This window comes from Lichenostomus cassidix, chromosome 2, assembly GCF_008360975.1.
Source record: "Lichenostomus cassidix isolate B80296 chromosome 2, HeHo_3.0, whole genome shotgun sequence".
In the NCBI taxonomy this organism is placed as follows: Eukaryota; Metazoa; Chordata; class Aves; order Passeriformes; family Meliphagidae; genus Lichenostomus; species Lichenostomus cassidix.
The window spans coordinates 108,313,149-108,337,374 of NC_139482.1; the positions used below are offsets into that span (position 1 = coordinate 108,313,149).

At 37.2% G+C, this 24,226-nt stretch overlaps 1 protein-coding gene across 4 annotated transcripts in view; it reads right to left on the reverse strand.

The window, feature by feature from the left end:
* TRAPPC8 (trafficking protein particle complex subunit 8) overlaps window positions 1-24,226 on the reverse strand; it is a 53,317-nt gene that overhangs the window by 16,993 nt on the left and 12,098 nt on the right. For all 4 annotated transcript variants that reach the window (XM_085052749.1, XM_085052747.1, XM_085052746.1 and 1 more), the window contains 18 exons: window positions 23,329-23,503; window positions 22,863-23,016; window positions 21,299-21,380; window positions 19,632-19,879; window positions 17,862-17,977; window positions 16,418-16,568; window positions 15,000-15,100; window positions 13,469-13,574; window positions 11,807-11,938; window positions 9,605-9,829; window positions 8,480-8,588; window positions 7,539-7,733; window positions 7,221-7,351; window positions 6,071-6,145; window positions 5,251-5,377; window positions 4,053-4,210; window positions 2,809-3,251; window positions 306-453 (listed from right to left, as the gene is read on the reverse strand). In XM_085052749.1, the coding sequence (XP_084908875.1) occupies window positions 306-453; window positions 2,809-3,251; window positions 4,053-4,210; window positions 5,251-5,377; window positions 6,071-6,145; window positions 7,221-7,351; window positions 7,539-7,733; window positions 8,480-8,588; window positions 9,605-9,829; window positions 11,807-11,938; window positions 13,469-13,574; window positions 15,000-15,100; window positions 16,418-16,568; window positions 17,862-17,977; window positions 19,632-19,879; window positions 21,299-21,380; window positions 22,863-23,016; window positions 23,329-23,503 (2,876 nt within the window). The remainder of the gene's footprint in view (window positions 1-305; window positions 454-2,808; window positions 3,252-4,052; window positions 4,211-5,250; window positions 5,378-6,070; window positions 6,146-7,220; window positions 7,352-7,538; window positions 7,734-8,479; window positions 8,589-9,604; window positions 9,830-11,806; window positions 11,939-13,468; window positions 13,575-14,999; window positions 15,101-16,417; window positions 16,569-17,861; window positions 17,978-19,631; window positions 19,880-21,298; window positions 21,381-22,862; window positions 23,017-23,328; window positions 23,504-24,226) is intronic.

Genomic DNA, 24,226 nt, shown 5'->3' on the forward strand with positions numbered 1-24,226 from the left:
GTCTGAATGAGAATCTTGAAAGCTGCAATCAAGAACATTCATCAGTTTGGAATAAATCTTCCTAAAAAACACTCTGAACTATAGTCCTGGAATTTGATTAGTATAGGAGACTTCCAAAGAGTTGAGATATAACTTAACATTAATATTCTTTCCAACAATAAGCGGAATGATCACATATGCAAGGTTTATTTAGTGTTTGCAAAGTTACTATAGAAAAACCTTTTTACTTGAGTCTTGGTTCCTGTGGTAACTCACATCTGCTGAGCTACAGAAAAGTATTATTATTAATAAAAATAAGAACTTACAGTATTGATATTTTCTACATCCACAAACAGCAACATGTTGTCCCCTCTGCCTTCTTCATCCCCAAGTGCATTACTTCTGCAGACAGTAGCCCGAATGTGCAGAGACCGGCTGGTACAAATAACTGCAGTGTGCCTTAATACTCTGTGACTAGGAAAGGAAGGAAGGGGGAAGAGAGAAGGGAAGAGGGGAAAAAAAGACAACATTCTGAACAACCAGGACTGCCCAGAACATGACATCAAGACATTTAGGTTTTATTTTTGTCAATATTAAGGCCATTAGACAACTTATTTGTTTCAACCACCAAAGATACACTTTTCACAGAAGATACCCTATCAATACTACATTATTTTTAACCATGTTGCTGCATGGGTAGGTCCCCTTTAAACACAAAGTTTCTTAGCCAGTGCGAAATACTGGAGAAAAAGGTTCAGGCATTACAGTGACAAAAAATACATCAAAAATGTTTCAGATGGAAGACAACTGACAGAGTGAAAGCAAATAGACATGTATTGGCACATGGATATCAATAAGCTATCTGATGCCACCAAATGCTTTAGAAAATAGTTTTTGAGTAAATAAGCCATACATAGATCACTACTTAATCACATCTCTTGCCATAAATATTTATTGGAAAGCACTTAGAATACCACTGCATTCAGTAAATTCTCCTGAAAAGGGAATAAAAAAAAAGAGAACCAAACAAATGGTACTCTGCCTTTTTCCAGGCATGCTCAATGTCCAGGACAGCACACCCTTTGTGAAAGTTATCTTCCTGTTTTTTTAAAGATGAGTAGAATTCCGTTCTTAGACCATCAAAACACATGAGCTTTTCCTACATGGAAGCTTTTAGTTACTATAATTTACACGTGGAAACATTTTAGAGGCATGTAAAAATTTGATATGCATTACCTACTAAGTATGTTGAAACATCATGTGACACTTGTTTTTGGGAGGGAAAATCAGTGGCTTCTTAAACTCTGCTTCATAGTGTCACAATTACAGAAACTTAGAAGTTTTGCAGTTAATATTGAGATATACAGATGCCTGCACAGCTTTCAAGTGGCACAAATTAAATAATTTTTTGAACACTTAGAAGCTATGCTCAGTCTACAAATAGCACTGATAAACCCAGAGCATTTTGCTTTGCTTAAGTTTCCCTCAAAACTTCAGGACAGTAGGGAACAAGTACACTCCCCAAACAACCCTCTTCTATCTCTCAAACACTTCCATTTCTGAATACTATGAGTGGTAAGGGGATGAATTCCCTGTTCCTACAGACTAGCCTGAAGCCAAATGAAATGCTAACTTGGGTATTTCAGAAGCTGCAGAAAAATCTAAACCAAGGGTGCATTTGCATGACTTCAGTTTTGAGAATATGCTATTGATCCACTCTCTCAACCATCTTCAATTTACCCCGCTTTGGTTTACACCACAAACCAGTCTCACAGCATATGAACTTTGCTACTCTCTCAGAATTAGCCTGGAAAACAAGCTTCAGCCACAAGAATACATTCAGTCCATGTTACTAGAGCTTATCTGAAGTAACCCTGGTACAGACACCAAGTGTCAAGGTTTAGTTTGGGATAGTTAATTTTCTTCACAGTAGCTGGTAAGTGGCCACATTTAGGATTTGTGCTAGAAATAGCTCTAAAATAGGAATTTTTTGTTATTGCTGAGCAGGGCTTGCACAGCATCAAGACAGTATCTGCTCCTCACCCCACCAGCTTGCAGGCTGGGGTTGCACAAAAAGGTGGGAAGGGACATACTGGGACAGCTGACCCACAACTGACCAAAGGGATATTCCATACCATATGGTGTCATGCTCAGCAATAGAACGAGGGAGAAGGAGAAAGCAGGGCCTGATGACGCGTCTTCCCAAGTAATCATTACACATGATAGAGCCCTCCTTTCCTGGAAACCTGCCTGTCCACAGGAAGTGGTGAATGAATTTCTTCGAGTTTTTTTTAGTTTGTGGTGTCAAACTTGACTGTGCACTCTCCCAAGATGGTCCAAAAAAGAACTATACAACAGCATGCAAGTCAAACTTGGTATTTAAGCCCCCCAAGAGAAAAACTTTAAACACAATATAATTACTAATCAAATATTAACTAAGAATAAAATCCTTTCTTCAAGGTAGACAAGATTTTGTTTTATAAAATGTAAAAATAAATTAGGTTATAGTTTTTCACCCCATGCCTCAGAAAGACGTTCCAGAGGAACTAAATAGGAAGAAAGTTTGTATTAACGGAATGCTCATTAACCCTTTTATTAAATTATGTAGTAATTTAATATTTACTACTTCAATAAAAGCAGTGAGGGCTACACAATTTCATATGGAAATTAGATCATATAGTAGAAAAAATATTGCTTTGAATAGCAGATAATAGGCCATTTTCACATCATCACAATGACTGAGAGAAATTCAATAACATTCACTTTTACCATTAAAATGTTTATAATGTGTCTAAAGTATTACAGAAAAGGTAGATCAGAAAAACTTACCACATTTTTGAGTGCTTTTTAATACTTTCATAGTAAAACAAGAAGTTAATTTCATGAACCCCTTCTTCATCTGGTCCCCGTAACCACATTGGCAGCTGCACTGAAGCCCCAGGAAGAAGAACAGCATCAGGAAGTGGAACCTGTATTACTTCAGGTGAACCTCCTGTGCCAACCCCAAAGTCTGCAGAAGAGGCTGAAGACAGCAGTGCTGTTCGCACAGAGGTAGGATCTGTCACAACAGTCTTGTAAGCACTACAGTTCTCAGAGGCTGAAGGACTTAGTGGCGTTAGAACAGCAGTATTTCCACCAAAAGTGAAAAATTCTGGATGCTTGGACACGACCTTCAGTGCAGTAAGAGGACACTTGCTTACGTTCACAAATTCTACATATGCTTTCCTGATTTCTCCACAGAGAAGCCCTGTAGGAAAATTTATAAAAAATACCTGTATGGGGGAAAGAAAAGGAGAAAATAAAAACCTGAACACTGAGCCAAGTTAGGAGTGCCCATGAAAACAGCCATTAATGTATCCAAACTATACTGCTGCCTAGAGTTTCCTGAGGAGGGGAAGTGGAGATGGAGGCGCATATCTCTTCTCCCTGAAATCCAGTGACTGCACATGTGGGAATGGCTCAAAGCTGCACCGGGGAGGTCTAGACTGAACATTTAAATGTATTTCTGTATGGAGAGGGTGATCAAACAATGGAAGAGGCTTCCTGGATAGCTGGCCAATGCCCCAAGCCTCATTCAAAAGGTGTTTGGACAAAGCCATTAACATCCTGTAGCTTGGTGAGGCAGCTGGACTGGATGATTACTGTAGTGCCTTCTAGCTGAAATACCACACTCTGCAGGGCACTGTCATTGACCAGTTAGCCAGACCATTTAAATACCCCTAGTAGGGAAAAGCACTGTGTTTTAATTAACCAACTGGAATAACTACTCTAGATGAATGGCATGTAAACAGAAAAATGCTTCTTTGCCTGTTCCCCCTTCACCTTAAAATCTGACTACCAAAGCTGTTGCCAACCAAAATTCTACACGGAATATAGCAGTTTCAGAAGGATATTAATTTTGAGGCTTCAAGTTTCAGTTGAAAAAAACCCACACAGGTTTGTCACTGACAGATCAGAAATCACTTGGAATGATTTAGGCATTAACAAAATCCAAACCTTCGCTGTTAGAATTGCATTTATAAACTCTGCATTCCACTATTTTCTCAAAACTGCCAATATAAGTAGCTACATACCTCCAACAAAGGCATTTCTTCTGTAATAATGGGATCTAAACGCCGATCGGGTCCATACTTAATCGATGTTTTTTCCTCTTTTGTGTTATTAAGTCGAGGTCCTTGGATTTCTAAATCTTGTCGTCCTCGTACAGATAACCCATTGGAAACAAACTTTCCTGAAATAATTTTTATAACATTTGTTAAGTTGGGTTTTTAAAATTCCTAACTTTGTCTCTATGAAATGACCCAAAGCTCCCAATCCAATCTTTGAAGTCATTCTGATTTTTGTTATTGGGCACATGGAGTGTTCACTGATTAAGCAGCATCACCAACAAACTAGTCAAAGTTTACAGCCACACAACACATAGCTTGCCCAAGTTCCAACAGCCAGTTATCCATCGTTATAGACTTATTCTGCCCTTCAACAGTTTGACTACAACTGGAAGGGGAGCAGCAGACATAGTGCATGAAGTTGATGCATTTATTCTTTTTCCCAACTTCTGCCAGGCTGGAAAACTTAGTTAAGTGATTATTTCCTTTAAAGACAGCCACCACTCTCCAAATGGTTTTCATTCAAAAGGTTTCCAGCCTCTAGATAAACAAGCTTCTATTTCTTTCAGATATTTTCACATGTTTTAATCTCCATTTCATCTAACAACTAACTTTTCCATGTGAGACAGTTTCAGATGAATGATGCAACAAAACAGATCAAGCAGCATCCAATTAATTGGCCATTTATAATATTAATATAAAGGAAAGAGAATTCAAGACGCTACAACAAAAAAGTATATCAGCTAAATTTAAATGTGGGAATCTATGAAAAGAACTTCAGGGCAACAATCAGACAAAAGTTGAAAGTTAACAAAGCAAAAAGATGCAGAAGAAAAATTAATGGCAAGAGAGTCAATGAAAGTTGTTATAGATTCAACATGGCATTGATAGAATATTCACATTTTGATTTTTTTACCAGTTTCAAAACTTCAACAGATTTAAAAGGAGCAATAAAGTATGAGCCCGACATCCTTCCTCATGGGACTCCTACAAAAACCAGTTTGCTTTTCCCATTTCAGTTGTTTCTCATGTTTCTACATCCCTACCTGATGGAAGGCCTTGCATCATGGTAGTCAAACACTAAACACTAGAATTTAGTTCTACTCTACAGAAGCCATGTCTCCTCCTTCCAGAAACACACAATTTAAGGTAATAATACACTTACCTGTCTGTAATCCAATAGAAGGATCTATCCCATCTAATGACACAGCACCTTGAACAGTGCCAAGATTATAAACGACGCCCAGAATATGTAGCTCCCCTGTTTGATGGGGAAAGAGCTTTAGTCTTGCCTGTGGAGATATGTTAAATTTTTGTTGTTGTTGCTACTAGGAAGAAGTATTATTACATTTAAATGTCCAATTGCTAAACACTCATAGCTACACTTACTTTTATAGGTGTGTCAGATATAACCGCACAGTAAATACAGATCACTTACTAGATTCAAAATTTCACAGATGCAGAATTTAATAAATCAGTTCACAGCTGAGAAACACTCATTAGGAAAGAATCCTAAAAGTTAACTTTTACTATGATTAACAGGGGCAGAATCACAGAATGGCTGAAGTTGGAATGGATCTCTGGAGGTCATCTTGTCCATCTTGCCTGCTCAAGCAGGGCCATCTAGAGCCAGCTGCCCAGGACCACATCCAAATGGCTCTTAATATCTCCAAAGACTGAAACTCCAGAGTCTCTCTGGGCAGCCTGCGCCAAGTGCTCAAACACCACCACAGTTACAAAATAAGAAAGTGTTACAAATAAAGTTATAAATAAATGTTTCCTGATGTTCAGGTGGAGCCTCTTGTGTCCATTGCCTCTGGTCCTGTCACATTTATACACAGTGATAAGATATATGAGGTACTAGAACTTCTGATTCATCATGCCTTCTCTAAGTTTAGCATTAAGTTCAGATCATAACAAGTCTGAAATGCACACTGAAGTTCAACACTGAAAAGCCTGTTTTTAAAACGAAGTGTAGTACTCACCACTTTTGTCTCCTCACTATTAATTAAAAATTCTGCTATTGCTTCAGTTCCTACCATATCTTCATCACACATACCCTGAAAAGAAGAAACAGCTCTTTAGATACTACTACTCCTAAGCAGAAAAAGTGCCATAAATAATATTTCCAATACCTTTACTGGAGTGTTCAAAGGGCAAAAGCATACAAATTTCAAACTGCAGATGGTTAGGACAAGCAAGTGCTACATGCCCAGCTTCTCAGAATTTCTGAATTAAAAAAGCAGCTTGAGAGCTCAGTAAACATTTATTTAAGAGAAATTTAAGATTTAGCACTATAAATTGGAACCATTCCCAGTCAATTTCACTGACATTCACAGAAGTATTTACCACACCATTAAAGAAGCAGTTGAGATCAGAGCAGAAGGTAAAGTGTGTGGGAAGCCCTGAGAGTTACATGAACCCACATTTACAACTCTGGCAAATAATTACAGCACCTTTAGAGATCACTATGTTCCAAATGCTTTTGGACAGGAAAACAAATTATTTAGGAATTTACTGTAATATTCAGTATTAGAATACACTAAAACCTTTAAAACATGGACATGGGAACAAGCCATCAGAGGTTATGACAGCATTAGCTGAAGCATTAAACAGTACAATACTCATCTGAAGTATTCAAAACATTTAATACAATAAATTTTCATTTTTCTTTTAACCAAGATACAAGATGTTCCTATGTTATAAAAGCACAGTTTTTCAGAACACACATTTCGCTATTTAGAGTAGCTCAAACAAGAAAAAGGTATTTGGTAATCTACCTACTGACATTCTTATTTGTCATATTTGCTGGTCAAGGCTACTGTGACTCAAAATAGATGTAGGACACATACAATGTAATCTTGGAAGTATTTTGTTTTGCATTCAACTTTACAATACACATTGCATTATGTCTGTTGACTTGGTTCCTTTGTGCCCTACAAATTTAGGAAAATCTAACTAATGTAAGAAGAGTTTCAATAGCTACTTTTTTCTTGCCTTTTTTCTCAGTTTACACTTCAACCTTCATGTTTAATGTTTACGCTTAAGTCTTTTCAGACTACAGAATTTTGAATACTTAACATATACTCCATACCTGTAGCTGTTTGAGTTGGAAAAGGATGAAGTTTTCCTTACCCGCTCTTTTGTTTCTCCATCCTGCTTTGCACTGAAGTCTTTAGGTTGAAACTTCCACAGCAATGAAAGGTCAGTCAAAAGAAGTGGAACTTTCAGAGGGTTTCGGAAGGACACTTCTACAGTTATTGGTTCTATCAAAAAAAGTGCAAGAAAATAATAACAGGCTTTAAGCATCACAATATGAAAGCTCATCTATCTCAGAGTATTCACTTACAAACAACTTGCACAAGAATGTTAGTTCAAATCTATAAGAGAGGAAATATTATACAAATTTATCTAACTCAGTTTATTTCCCAAGTGTAAAAATCTTAATTTTACCTTCTATCACAGCAAGCGGAAATTTGGAGTTATCTGAGTGGCGATTTAAACAGAACTGCGTTGGTTGAAAGTTTGGAGGTATTGTTCCTTTATTTATCACAGACACAACCTGCTCCTCGAGTTCCTTCCACTGCTGTGATGACTCCGAGTCATACTCCTGATCCAGACTTACATGTGTAGCTGCCTGCTTTTCACCTGGTGAGAGAAAGGCAGTCTTACAAGGCAAGACAACATGTGACAGCTGCATCAGAGGGCTGCATTGGCAATTTGGAAACTATTCTTAAAATGGTTTAAGTTCTAGGTCATGATCATTCTTATGCTATGATTGATTTTAAAAAGTGAATTGCAAGACATTTTGAAATACACATGGAAGACAACACTGAGGATAATTTGAATATAGCTCAATTTGGATACCATGGCATACTCAGATTTTAGCATGCTACACTGTATACTCGGGCTACAGATCATTTTTACATTGTAACAGACTACAACCCCACACTACAGTTCTGGTTTATGTAAGAATTTCCACTCAGTTTTCTTAACATTCAGGAATCAGAGTCTTTCAAATATTTCATCCAAGAGGAAGTTAATTGTAAAGCTAATTCCTAGCATTGCCACTAGCATCAAGTATTTGCTATAGCAAATTATTACTAATAATAATCCCTTTCATGAAGTTCATTACAGACTTGCACTGAAGCTTTCCAGATATGAAAACCAGTGATAGCCAGCACAACCACATACACAGATTTAGTATTTACACAGGAAGTCTGAAAACATCCAGAAAGTTGACAGTAAGCTCAAGCTTTTCTTCTGCAATATTATGTTACTTGGTCACTTAAGTTTTACATAATGACAGACTTCATTTAAATGGCAACAACTCTTAAATGTATTTGGGTTCCTTAAAACAGGGATTTGAAATTGTTTACACAAAATTTTCTAACCTTCTGCTGGTCGTCGATCATGCCCAAAGAAAACACGAGTTGCTGAGCTGTTAATATATGGTAAAGGAAGCTGTGGTAAGGGACCATCAGGTGACAGCTGGGTTGCATTCTGCAGCAAAGGAGCAAAAAAAAAAAAGCGTCATGTACATCACCAATGGTTGAATGATAAGGAAGCCAAGTTAAGAACACTTAGTGCTTAAACACAGAGCACTTTTAAGATTGTCTAAACAGTTAATTGAAAATTATTTATTCCATCTGATGTAGATTTTTTTTCTTCAATAGGAGTTTAAAGTTTGTGAAATCTTTATATGAAAGGGAGAATAATTATCTTAAACCTGAAATCTAGTCACTGCTGTGGCTGCATGGCTGTTTTAAACTTTATTTGATACAAAGCCTGAGTCTCTAATTCAGAATTTGATAAACTACATTCATTACCCCACTACCATTAAACAGGACTCTCACCAAACCAAGCTGTGGACTCAAGCACCAGCCTTTGAATAAAGTCTACCATAACCTAGCAAACACCACCGAAATTCTGTTCATGAGCTTTAAAAGACAGTATCTATATGGCTGCATATTGTGTGGCAGTATCAGCACTAAACACGCCATAATGTATATGGTATACTGCAGTCCAGAATCACCCATGAACTTAAACACAACTCAGTAACTTGATCCATCAAATTTTATCCTTATTAAAGAATGAAATTCACTACATGGATGTTGACAGAGCCACCTGGCATGTGTTATCAAAAGCCCCCAAAATTATTATAAATGGATCAAAACAAAATAGATCCATTTGCTCTAAAAAATGTACAAAACTTATCACAACTACAATTCAGCCATGACCCTCAAAAGATGAGTTCACTTTATTGTAATAAAAACACATACATTACTGTAATAATAACCCATACTAACGCCCATCTCTGAAAGTACTACACATATGAGATGCAGCGCATGTGGGTTTTTTGAAGTCTGAAGTAAAGAATTGAACACATTAACTAGATCAAAAAAAAAACCAACCATGGAACAAAGCAGATAAAACAAAATCACGTAATGATTTAATGCAAAATTAGTGGTAATAAAATTGCTTATTACTCAAGAAACAGAGACAAGGAAGTCATTTACCTTATAGACATAAAGATATTCTCTTAAAAAAGCTCCTTGCTGAGCTGGAGGTTGTTTACTATCATTGATCAAAATATGCCTGAAGGCAGACACAGCATTGTCCAGCTGACGAAGTGTAAAGGACTGACGACCAATGGTGAAGTTAATGTGGTCTTCTGCAAGAGACCAGCCTTTCCCTTTGTAAACCTGCATGGCTTGACAGTAGCAACGTAAGGCATGTTTCTTCTGCAAGAAAAAAGTTAATTTTTTCAAATAATCCCATTATCCACTGATTGTAATTATAACATTACGAAGACTGAACAGTAAGTCAAAAGTAGTTTTTACTACATCCCGGCCACAATGCAAAGTGTAATGTTTCGGAACTGTGCCTCATAACATCTTGTCAACACTAATCTAAGCACAGAATGTTTGTTCCTGCAGTACAGAGGCTGGCCTCCAGATTAGGCTCACATTTTCAAAGACTAGAGTAACAGGCAGTAAGTTAAAAAAGCAAATAACAAGAAAAGACTACTTTTAAAACAGTGTTTGAAGTTCCTTTAGGACAGATTGCTAAAGTCTACAGAGCTCTACTGCCAAGCCTCAGGCCATAAACTGGATTTAACACATTTCCTTCCACCCAAACTGAACTTCTAGTGTTATACTTTCAGCCAACTGTTGCCCAGTAGATATACATGGGACAAAATACATGCCAAGAAAACCAACAAAACACAGCCCTACAGTACATACAAGAAAAATCACCAATCCTATCAGCCACTGGGAGACAGATGTTCTGCTTCCAATCAGCTCCACAGTTCCTTTCCTGTACATACATCAGGACCCAGGCATTCAATCTCAACTCCCAGGTACTGAACAGCTGGATAGACATTCACTGTACAGCTAAGTCTCAGCTTCTAAAAAATGGCAACAGCATTCCCTTACTTACAGTAATGGGGGAAAAAATCTAATGTATGTTCATGTTGGTGTGGTGATGACAGCAGAGTACAAGCAGTAAATCCATAACATCAGCACATACTAATGACACTTTAAAATATGGGGTATGGTCTGCAGCTAAAAAGCCTGCCTGATTTCTCTTCAGTAGCACTTTGTATTTTGGTACCTCTAAGGAACTGAAAAAAAAAGTAAGCTACATTTCCTTTAACACTGAAAAAGTATTTCTTGGAAACCAGAATCCTTACAAATATTAGACACAAACAACAAAGAGAGCTGTTACTCAAAGTCAAAACTTTACAAAACGCATTCACTTTTCCAGGCAAAGGAACAAGATACAAAAGAACAAATAAATGAAAAACTCATCAATAGCTTCCTGTAGTACTACCCTGTCATAACAAGAAAGAGGGAGACTATTGCATGAAGAAAACCAAGGAGGGGGAGAAGTACTCCTATTTTTCACATCACAGAAGCCAAGAATGCAACAATACTTTCTTTTAGTCCCTACCAGGACAATGAAACTGAAGATGGGCAGGGTGGGAGAAAAATCCCCCACCCCCAGGGCTTTGTTCCAGAATTTTGATGACTTCGTTTTCCTGCATTATTGTTTTGCAACAACCACCTCAGCAGGAATCAAGCAAAAGCTATCTTCACAGTGCATCCCACATGAGGCAGAAACAAGGCACAAAAATTCTGTCCAACAAAGTTTATCTACCACAGTTAGAGCTGCCCACCAAGGAAAGTGAATGGGAGTAAAAACGATCTGATTTGTATTGGTTTAACTTCCACTTAAGTCTAACAGTCATAGAGATGCTTTGGTTTGTCATGTACTAATTGCTCACACACCTGCACCTCTGATAAAGAACACATATTTAAGGCACCAGGAAAAACAAATATCTAAATTTTGCTATTATTCTAATAAATTGAGTTTAACAAATACCTAACTCCTGCAATTCACTCTTATCTCAAGAGTAAAAATACACCTTTGCCCCAAAAAGCCTTGCATGTTACTGTGTATAAAATGAGACTCAGACATGAAAACACACATCACTTAATTTTCACATCAGTAATCTGAAGCATTACTTCAAAACCAGAAGTAAATGGCTATGGTGATTAATGCAGAAGTCATCTTCAGAAGATTACAGAGCAGCATACTGCTGATTTACACAGAAGTGTCAGAAGCCAAGCATCTTTTTCAAGACTAATGACACATTTAACATGTTTTTAAAGTATCAAATACCAGGCATATTTTCCATGTGGAGAGATAATACTTACCTGGCCAGCTTTACTAAACCTGTGGCCAGCCAATATCATGTGAAACGCAAACTTTCTAACCATGGGACTTTTCATGTTTATAAAACAATGGGCTGCCTGCTCCAACAGGAGTGCACTGCGAAGATCTGAATCCTATTTAAAAGGAAAAGAGAAGAATTAGCCTCAGAGTTGAATAAAAACTTAAAGGTAACAAGGGCCTTGGTTTAACGCTAAGAGGGACAGTAAGTCATAAGAATACTGTGAAGTTGAAGATTCTTCTATATGCAAACCTTATATACATACGTGAGCATATAAAAATAAGACTAAAAGTATTTTTGACTTTGTTATAGGTATAGTGTTCAATATCATCATATTCTTATTTTTTCTTGTGAATATATGAACCTCTTGAGTGACAGAAGAAATATTTTCTGCTTTTTCAGTTACTCAGGCTACAGTTGCAAACACTTACCATTACCTCTGAAGCACCCTGCTACCTTTTTCCCTCCCTCCCCTGCAGATATTAAAGCTAGAAACAAAATATAAGACCTCTACCAGGATGACACAAAAATAGAGGGAGCAATGATACTTGGTCAATTTTTACCACATGAACCTTTTGAACCTATTGGTTTCTTAATAATGTACAATTTCTTACTATTACCCTCTTCTCCTGTCAAGATACAGCTATATTACTTTAACCAATCAGAACAGAATCTGCTTGATTTTACTACAGCTGAACACCAAGCTATCAGTGATGTTCAAGCACATATCTTGACAACAAATATACTCTGAGACAACAACACATTATCCTATGAAGATTTTTCTTGCAACTACCAAAATGCACCACAGGCATACTACATGTAATTTTAAGTTGTAGAATGATTCTGCAGAGCTAACAGTAATAAATTCCTTGCTAAAATATCTTATACTCCCCTCAAACATTGGTAGCAAGCTTAAGTTGAAAGAGCAAGAATAAAGCTACAGAGAAACTTGAAAGAGAAAAATCACAGAACAAACAAGTTTATTCCATACTTCATCTGTCCCATGAAAGTCTCAGAAACATCACATTTGGTGCAGCTGGCCACAAAGTCAGAACTGGCAGTTAAACTTTCCTCCAAGCTACAAATTACTGATATTACATTTTTCTTCACTCCTTTTCAAGTAAGACAATTTCTGGGTTAGAAGCTGATTCCATGCTTAATTTCCACCAATTAATATCACAGAAGTGTAGGGTTTCAGTCATGCAGTAAGGTTCTAATGATTCATACCAGCTGAGCTACAGTAATGCTTTAGTTGCTTAAACTACAGAGAACTTCTGATTATATATGGGATAGCATCCATTATGGGTCTGGCAAGCCATGCTGATACTTTTAACATGTGAGTTCTTAAGCTACACCATCCAAGAGCTAAGCAGATGTCAAAGAAAATTAGTTCCAAAGCCAAAGATAACATATTTTGCACGGTTAAGGAAGTGAAACAAGTTATTTGACTAGAAAAAGAGTAACTGTACTAGTTCCTCCACCTACAGCATAAACAGTTTTCTTTACTTCATGCTCTATACCTGCTCATTTGCTACAGTTGGCTAGAAAACATTGTAGGACAAGAATCAGAAAACAAGCTAGAAGTTCTTAGATAAGAAAACAAATACGAAGAGGGCAAAAATGGAAAAAAGTTACTAAGTTTTACCTCACTGGTCAAACGAATCAGAAGAGCAGCTGCCTCTGAATATTTGCTTTGACTTTTTAAGATTTCAGCACTAAGCAGTACACAGCGTTCAGCCAGAACCATGTTCCTAAAGTAAAAACATACATGTATTAATAAATATTTATCAAAATAAACCCCAGAAAACTTTTCACCTCAAATCTCACAAATTTTCTCCATATGGCATCAGACTGAGGTTCTGATGCTTATCTTTCTTAAAGCAAAATATGTGGAAGTTCACTTCCCACAAAACAACCACATAAAGATTGACACATTAAGGGTCCAATCCTACTACAATAGGAGCTCTATGGAAGTCAAAGCTGGAGAGCATTTTTGAGAAGAGCATTGCATTTATAAAAATACCAACTAAAATGATCTGATAAACAAGAAGTCCAACGGCCAGAAGCAGGTTGTACTGGCAAGCTGTACCTGGGTACCAGGGGCCCACCAAGCTGCTCTATCACACCCCCGTGCTCAGCAACACAGAAGAAGTTCAAACTAAAAACCTCATGTGTCGAGACAGGGACAGGGAGATCACTCACCAGCTAGTCACGGGCAAAACAGATTTGTTTTGAGGAATATTAAATTAATTTATTGGCAATTAATAACTGAATAGCATAGTAATAAATAAAAACAGAAATCTAACACCTTCTCCTGACAAATCCTACTTTCGAGGCTCATCTTCACTCCCAACTCTTCTACCTCCTTCTCTCTGCAAGCAGGGAGGGGAACTGGGAAAAGTTGATTCTTCCTCCCCTGTTCCAGTGTGGAGTTCCTCCTACAGACAGAGTTCTTCAAGAATTGTTCCAGGCTGTATCCTTTCAGGAAATGACTGTTCCAGGGTGGTTTCCCTATAAGTCAAAGTTCCTGCCAGGAACCTGCTGTGGCAAAGGCTATGTGCAGCCATCATCAGGGCACATCCACCTGCTCTGGCAGTGGGACAGGCTGCACAGTAGATCCCTGCTTCCCCATGCCCCTCTGTGGGCTGCAAGGGGAAAATCTGCTTCAGCATGGTCTTCACCACAGGCTGCAGGGAAGCACAGCCTTCTCCTCTGACCTTGGTGTCCACAGGGCTGTTTCTCTTATTTTCTCACTCCTTTCTCATAGCTGCTGCACGGCTATTTTTACCCTTTCTTAAATGTGTTATCGTTATCACAGAGGCAACACCAGCACCAGCACTGCCATCTTGAGCAGCAGCAGGTCCATTTTGGAGCTGAGTGAAAACTGACCCTGCACAGGCAGCTCCTGCTGTCTTCTCACAAAAAGCATCCCTGCAGTCACCCCACTACCAAAAAAAAAAATCTACCATGTGAACTCAATACACAAGTTCAATAAGCACTCTGTTAAGAACAGTCCAGATCTTCTTTCATGCTACCCTAGGTATGTCCATTTATCTTACTCTTTAAAAAGTCACCATCACTGTGATCATCTGGCACTACTACTGTGCACGGCAAGAAAGTTAAAACACCAGATCTTTCAACTTGCATTGGATCAATACAAAAAGTACACAACATACTTGCAGATATCTCGATAGGTCTGAATTGCTGTCTCCATATAATGAGCAGGATATGGTCTAGGAGCTCCAGGCTGAAGAAAAGCTGATACTGCTGCCATTTCCTACAAGAGAAATTCTGTGCTGTCACTGTAGTTTCTTCAACAAACAGTAAAATTCAGAATGCTGAGGAACACATTTTAACAACTACTAGATCAAGATCATCTAATCAGTTACTGGCATATAAAAGTATCCAACACGTTGTAACTGACAAAATGCTTAACAGCCTATTTATGGTTCTGCTTGTAATTAGCCGGACAGCTAAGACAGCAGCAAGTGTTACACACAGAAGTGTTTGCAGCTGACTGTACCCCCAACATTGCACAGAAGCATTGATTCAGTACTGTTTCACAAATCCAAAAGAATTTCCTATTGCAGGAACAATCTTCCTGATAAAGTAGCACTATGATGTATTTTAAGACAAGGACTGTTTTTTGAGTTATGCATAAACAAAATTACATTATCAGCTTCCCAGGAAACTCCAGTAAACATGCAGTCTGAAATTTTACTTTTCTCATAGGTTTAAAATATGATATCAAAGTTTTTCTGCAGAAAGTAAAGTCCGAGACTAGTAGATTGCAATGAATTCATAATTAAGACTGCTTCAAGCAATTCATTTGGAAATTAAGAGTTCCTAATATTTTTCTGATTATTCAGATTATCCAAATGCAGAGTAACTATCAGAACTGTAAAAACACACATTAATGTAGAAATTTTAAGACGCAAAGGTGTACAAGAATGTTTCCACAGCTCTATGAAACAGAGTTCCAAATTTTAGCAAGTTAACCAGACTAAAGCCTACAAAACATAGCTTCTAAAAATTGATAAAATTACTCATTTTCCCCCAGAACTCCCACTTATCTTGTTGAAAATGACTTTAGTCATAAATACCTTCATTCTTAGGAGGAAATAATGAGTATGTGCTTACACTGAAATTCAGTACTATACTCAAAGTATAGCACTCAAGTCTTAGGTCCCTCCAAAACAGGTACAATACCAGATTTACAGTGACAAGAGTCTTGACTTTCTGGCAAATAAAAATTTTGCCAAAGTCTAAAAGAGTTACTATAAAGCTATTTTACATCTGGCTTTTGAGGTATCAGTTTTAAGATCCATTTTTCTCAAGGTTGCATTCTAAGTTTTCTCCTTTCCACATTTTAAGAATTAACTCTCCAGTTTTTATTCACACTTATTCCCTACATACAAAACCAGAAACCAGATTTTACAACAATTCAGGGTTTCCTAAAGATAAGCAGCAAATTTGGGGAAACCCTTATAAATTTGGAGGTGGAAGGGAGAAATTGCATTCTGTTACCTTCAGAAAAATATTAAAGATTATTAGAAAAAGTTCACAGAATGTTCATGTTATGTGAAGTACCAACCAGTGCTCCAGCTGCATAAAGCATTGCCTGATCATTTAAGAAGTCTTTCTTTGCTGTATGGTAACAGCTATATGCAAGTTCATAGTGTTGCACCAAAAAGCACAAGTCTGCCATTTTCCGGATTTGAAGCTCTGGCGCTTCTGGTGGATACCTATAAATACAAATATTTAAACTCAGAGTCATCCTCTCTCATCGTAGTATCTATTCATCAAGTAGTAATAAAACCTACATTGCTTCAGCCTTGCCCATAAACAGCTAAGAGAAGTGAAGCTGCTTCCTTTTTGCCACTTGTAACTTGGTTTCACATCCGACTTTCTGATTAACGAGATTCACTGTTACAGTAACATTCAAAGCAAGCATTCCTCTGAGCCAAGAAACACTGAATAGAGTATATAACTATCACTGAAACTGCTTATCCACAAGAGCTAAGCAGAGCTGTATGAGAAGGAAAAAAGTAAGACTTTGACTGCTCACTTGGCTGTAAGTTGCTATTTCTCCACATTTCTCTTGAAATAAGTCCACTAAAAAATTATGCTTTATGCCAAAACACTGAGCAAGTTCCTATCCTCTAAGCATCAATCTAATTTTTGGTTAATCCAATATACATATATATGATTCACTTCAGTAATAATCAAATACATTTTCACAAACACTTGTATGTCAAACTTTATAGGAAGTAAACTGCGCTTACACAGAAAGCTGGAATCAGCAGCATTTTGATTATGAATCCAAAGACACGCAACACAGACATTTGAAACTGTATGTGCACATCAAGGGCATTAACTTTCAGTACATAATGACCAAAAATTATTTAGCTTTCTGTGGTAAAGACAGCTGGAGAGTGATTTTTGTGATTATACATTATAATTCACAGAGGGAAATCACAAAAAACATACAGAATTAGTATTTTGGTAACACTTAAAACCTGGTTTTAATGTAGAGTAAGATACGGTGCAGAAAGTATGAAAGTCCCTTCAGCTCAGCCCTTGAACACATTGCAAAATCAATTCATTTAATACTCTACTGGAGTAAATTGCACAGTTCCATAAGCAAAAACACCTATACATGGGGTTTGGTTGTAATGAAAAATGAAAAGGCTTGCACAAATTAAAAAAAAAAAAAAACCCTCATGGCAAACCATGGTTTCTTTTTATTACTATTACTCTTCAGAATTCACTTTAACTTAGAAAGCTTCACTGTAAATAGAGCAGGCAGATGACTCTGCAAACAGTTTATTCTATCCCCTTTTTTTAAGTTCTGCTACTCCTTTATTGTACATGTTTAAGCATAGTACTTTTCATGATTTTTCTCATTAAAGTCATTCACAACATTGCTGGTTTAGTTCACTTTGCAGAACACATCAGATAAACACATGCATTTTCTCCTCCCCCAAAAAAGGTACATTTCCAGTTAAGATGTAAAAATAAGGACTGAGTTTACTTACAACAAACCAGAAGTATTCTTGAGCTCATTTATACTTTTCTCTGGAACCTTGCTGCCGCTAAACCATTTTTTAGTAGCAGAAAACAGTGACCGACTCAAGCCTTTCCTGGATATTAACTGGAGAGAGACATTGAATTAGAGCACTACATTGCAAGAGATGTAAGTTAAACTAATCTAACAAGTCAAGCTTTACAAAGGCTTTCTAAATTGTTTCTGTCCCATAAAACAGAAAAATATAAAAGAAGTAAAATAACTAAGAGCACTCTTCTTTAGAATTAATCACTGACACAAAGATAAAATAAATATACAAACTGAAGCTTCTATTTCAGACAACTGAAGTTCACTATTACTCCTGTAAACTGCAGACATCTCCATCTTAAGTACTGAAACATTTGATACATCTGTTTGAAAACTAAATTCTAAATAATTAGGATCTGTCATTTTAGGTATTAGTCCAACATAAAATCTAGGCTAAATGCATACTACAAGAAAGAACCCTTTCCCTGTCACCGTCTAGATAAAGCATGACCATCAATTTCAAGTGCCAAAGCTATGAGGCACACCTGCAAGCAAGGTTACATAACCTCATTCTTTCACATAATTTCCACTTAGAAGGAAACTTCCACAGGAAACTACCACTATCATCCTATAAGGCAAACTACATCCCTCTGGAAAGATAATTTTAAAAAGCAGAACACCTCTCTTTTCTCACGAGGACTAGGAACTTACCACTGCATTCCTGTTTGTTATATTTTATGTAACCACTTCTTTTAAATGTTTGCTACATTTTACATAACAACTTCTTTTTAATGTTTCTTCACAAAACTTCCTAAGTGTAAACATGTTCAGCACATACAAACTCCCAAAAGTCAATTCAGGGAGCGAGTGATCCTTACAGGACACGATCCGCAGTACGAAAACCCCTCACACTTAAAACAATTAAATCAATATAAACAGACAATTAAATCAAATTAATTGAATATTTTAATTATGAACAGACAATTAAATCAAAACAAAATCAGAACTCAGACAAAAGACTGACATTTGGGTCCAATACCTAATGCTAAATACAGTGATTTGACTGTACTTATGTAAGTCAATCCATCTCTGCAGCTGTTTGAGAGCATATAAGAGTGACACACTTGTAAAAGAGAGGACTTCATTGTGATGCAAGTTACTTTAATACATGTCCTTGACTTAACATGGTCATATTAACAATCACACCTCCAAAAACTCCTAGTTTGAGAGAAGCACATTCAGCTGCAGAAACTGCTGAGATCAACAGAATTACACAATTCAGGGTGTTCCTGCATTTCTTCCCTGCTGAGTAGCAACTGAAGTATGCAACTTTTTTTTTCTTGCAGATGTATTGATGAAATACATTTCTTAACTTTAGCTGTGTATTCTGATGTGGAAATACAAAGTCCATTTTGCTCCCCCTGCCAGAATCATCCGAGAGCATAGAATTTTAAGATTTTCGGGTCAAGGACAGATTTCCTTGAAAGCAGCTCAGAAACGCTTTCACCAAGAAGCCACCTTGTACTGGAGTTGTTGATACAAATTAGTTCTTAGTTTTTTTTAAACACAAATTGAGAAAAAAAAGATAACTTCAGTTACTTCCCTTAAATCTACTTACAGTTTTCAGCAAGAACACTGAACCATTAGACACAGAAGCAAGTAACACTGTCAAAACAGGTTTTTAGATAACTGGATTTGTACTTCAACCGTTTTTCCTTATTGCAGCACAAAGTGTTTTTAAGGGTAAACTGACCTGATCATTGAGCTGACGAATTGTCTTCTCTATGTGTGGCAAAAGTCCCCGAAATGTGAATTCCTGTATGAACTGCCTAATTCGATCGTGATCTGTGAGAGTTAAACAAGCACCATGCGGTGTCCCAGAATTTGACTTCTTTGAGTCTTGCAGAGATGTAGAAGCCTTCATGTAATCAGTGCTATCCAAACTGCCACTGGGATGATCCAGTTGAAGGGGGTGAGTCTTAAAATTATTTGACAAGCCATCTGTTGAAAGATCGAAACAAAAACCCCATTAAGTACAAAGTTACCTAAACATTTTGGGTTTTAAAGGTCATTTTTACTAACCTACTTCAAAGTTTTCCTTACTCAGAACTCTGTCAAGCGAAGCTATTCACCAACTATTCTGCACTACAGATCAATGCTGAGCAGGCAGAGGCAAGAGCACGTTGCGAGCATTGCATTGTTCTTGGAATTCTTCAGAAAGTTCAGAGAATCTCAAGAACAACAACATGGCTAAATATGTACTGTTTTGGTTCTCAATTCCAGTATGCTGACTAGTATCAACAACACTGAAGGAAAACTATAGCAACATTAAAATCGAAATAAAATATTAATTGAAAGTTGGAAATGCAGCAATTACTATACAATGGCTCCACTGGGTCCTTTTTTTCCTTCTGCTTATGTTTTAAGGTAAAAAAACCACAACAAAACAAACCTAATTTTCCATGTCCTTCCAAGCAATCGTGATGTAAAACAATTTCCTTCAAAGTCCTCTTTGTTCAGTGAGAAGGGCTGCTGACCACTATTGCATTTAGTGAAACAGACTGAAATGCTGCTTCACTCTAAGACTTAAGCAGTTCTCCTACTTATAAGAAAATCAGCTTGCCCTACCTGGCACTGAGCAAAGCTGAGCTGAGTGAATGCAAACCCTTAATGAATTTTACTCATGAAAGGTAAAGCTGAGTTTGTAAAGTTCAAGCAGCAGCTCCCAGACTACATCTGGGCTGCAAGGCCTTAGAAAGATGGAAACTGTAGGCTCTCCTACACATGCTAGGTCTCCACATGCCTCTCAGGTCAGGTACCAGGGACCTGGGCTGAGGCAGGCCAGACAATGCAAGTACCTCAAGTCTTCCCCATTTCATGATGCCTCTCATCTGAACCCTACACAGCTATCTTAATTATTTTTTAAGGGTGCATTAATTTGCACTCAATTTCATTTATGATCCTTTGCCATCCACAAGCTGAGCTCCAAGGCAAGTGCTTCCAAACAACTTACAAACTAAGCACTTCCCTGACATTTACAGATTTAACACCAAAACCAAGGACAAAAAAACCTCTAAAACCTCAGCTTTCAAGTTACAGCAGAGCACACAAATCAAAATTTTCATTATTAGGAAAATTGACCATTTAATCCTATGTTATTTTTACTAATTACCAGAGTTTGCAGACAATATGCTCAGTCTTACAAAGTATGAGCCCAGTACATCATTAGCCATCTCATTAAGGGGATGCCACCAATCCAGTAGGTCAGTACCACAGCATTTTTCTTTGAGGACACTTAGAATACTTAGAAAACCATTACTAAAAATTCCCTAACAAATCACCTAATTAATTGCTGTCCAAGACACAAGACAGTTGTGTAAATGCTATAACATCAAGTTTTTCATAAAGTTACAAAAATACCTTTAATTTCACTCTCTATGCCATCTGCTATCAAGTGATCAGTATTCTTGTTTGAAACAACAGTATAATCTTCATAGCAATCCTACAAAAAAGTGGGGAAAAAAGTCAGAACTTTAAGACCACTCAACCACATACCAAAGTCAGTAAATAGCAGTTGTAAACTTCAGGAAGCTAAATGAATTACTACAACAGCATGCTTGTTCATACATATTAACTTGTCTAAATAGTTTCTGAGGCTTTAAGAAATTGCCTTATTTTAAAGATGGAAGTTATATTAACCAAATGAAGCAAGTACCTTCTGACTTGCTCAGCTAGCTTCCCTGTCAACCAAAGCAACTCCAACTCTTACACAGCAATGCCTACAGTAGCAGAAATATATACCCTAAAGCAGTTCCTGAATAAGCTCACACACACACACACACAAAAAACTATACTACACAGTTGACATGGGACAGCAAAAAAGAAAAATATCTGATTAGTTTATGGTGGACTATAACTCACTGATCCTCTTAGCTTAGAGAATATGAAACGTTTTGACTTTCCAGTACCAGCTACATTTGGTAAAGAAATCTGATTCCAAAAACCTTTTAATTATAAGGAGTTATAACTGCAGGTCAGTCAAAAGCAAACAAAGAGTATTTTTGGTTCTAAAGCCAAAAATACAGACATTTACGGGAAACTCAAAACACACTACCAGTTGCAATCTTAGCAGATGATAGACCAGGCTAGACCACAAGAAGTTATCACAACTTAGTCCCACAAAACAACACACCCACACTATTTAGTGAAGTGCAGAAGGCCCAGGAAAAAAAATTTAAGAGTGAATAATGTCAGGGTTTGACCCTGACTAAACGCTGACACTCCAGCTCTCTCTTGCTACAGAAAAAAACTGTAAAAATACACATCAAACTCGTGAGTCAAATGAGATAGGACATTGTCAGAAGGATGCACGAAAAGAGGGCAAACAGGTTCCACTTAAAGTTGCAAAAAAGTGATTTAATTACCTAAAAGAGTTGGAGGATAAATGAAAGGCAAAAATAAACTTTTCATACACTATTTTTGTTCACACTATTTTGTTTGAGCCATCTTTGTGCCACTCCCCACCCCTCAGACACCCCCCCAGGCCTACCACAACAGCTTCTGAGGGGTCCAAATTTCTCCTAGATGTTAGAAATACTTTACTGATGTTTTGGGCCAATCAAAACCACCACAATAAGACAAATAAAAATGAAAGCAGAAAGCTACTACAAACAGGACATTTCTGAGGTTACTTCCTCTTACAGCTCTTAAGGCACAAGTCTATTATTTCTGTGCTTCTGTCATTCTATTTCAGACAGTCCAGTATTTCAGTGCTCCTTACTGTCATATTAAGTAGCACAGAGGACAGTTCTTACTGAGGACTCATCTTATGCCCTCACAAAAAGTCATACCTGTGTCAGAAGTATCCTGTCTGCCTATTAGCTCCTTCTGTGGAAATACACATGTAACACTAAGGCGAAACTTAATGCAACTAAAATAGACTTTCATATGCGCCTTAAAAACTGGTTTTAGAATACGGTAATACCTGGTTCTGGATAGTGTTTTTCTGAAGGTATTGACTCCAAGGATCTGGTATCTGTTCGTCTGCTCCTCTATTAGACACCCGAGAATTTATTTTCAGCAAATAGCAACCCTGAGTTCCATACCTCTGTTTCATCTCTTCATAAATGGAGTCAGCTCTGAAACAGTAAAACAACATTTATCCTGTCTTGATATCAAACTAACTTTAAACTGTGTACTGCAACAAGCTATTTGAGACTATTATACATAGTACTTAAAAGGAAAATTGTCCTATTTTTAAGACAATCCATTATGATTTGTTTCATTTTACATGAACACAAGATATGAAAATAATACTTTTAAAAATCTGCCCTGATAATAGCATAATGGTTAATAGATCCTGTTGCATGTCTAATCTCAACAGAATTTATCAATGTAAACATTTCAGTCAAAGAGCTCATCTCTAAGTTCACTGAAGGCAGATAACCTACCTTTGTTCTTCTCCTGCGCTCACATCATGCAGTAACACATAATATTTGAGCGTGTTTGGTATAAACCACTTGGGATATGAGTATTCACTACTGTGCTGAATCCGATGTTGTTCTTGGGACAGCTTCAGGAACTGCTCCACAGGGTCAGGTTCACTAGAAGAAACTACCAGCATACCTGAATTCATTATTAAGGATATATACTCAAAGAACACAGGGACAACCACTGATCACAGAATAAAGCAGGAAGTGTATAAAACTGAATTGATTAGTACAATACTTAAGCACATAAAACATGCTACAACAAAAGTATGTGCAATTAGAATTTGCCCTTAGTCTCCATAAAAAACTAGTGGTTAATTAATATCTGTAAAATGAGATGCAACAGGAGTTTGCTCCAATTCTGACAGTGAATCTAAGTGTAAGCTGCTACACTACAGCTCATTTAATATTTTAGATAGTGACCAGATGTTCACATAGCAAACATGTAGCTGAAATTCAACCCCACTGTATTTCAGTTTTCACCTTCCAAGGAGAGCTGGAGCTTTAAGTAATCACCTGAACAACAGCGATGACCAATATTCACAAACACAGCAACATCACTCAAGTAAAAAGCAGAACTGTTCAGATTTTTACCTCAATGCAACTACACAGTCATTAGTAAGGAACATCCTGCTCTGCTGCATCTACTCACCAAATCAGAAGCCATTAATTCAGAGAAGCCAGAAAGCAAAGTTATACTTCAAATGCTACTAAAATTCAGAATCAGTATTTTGTGAAGTTAATTCTGCACAAGTGTGGCCATTAACTTTCCACCATACTGAAATTATAATGTACAGTAGAGAGTTAGGAACAGTGTCATGAAACCTGCAGCATTATAATTACTGTAAAGCTAAACACC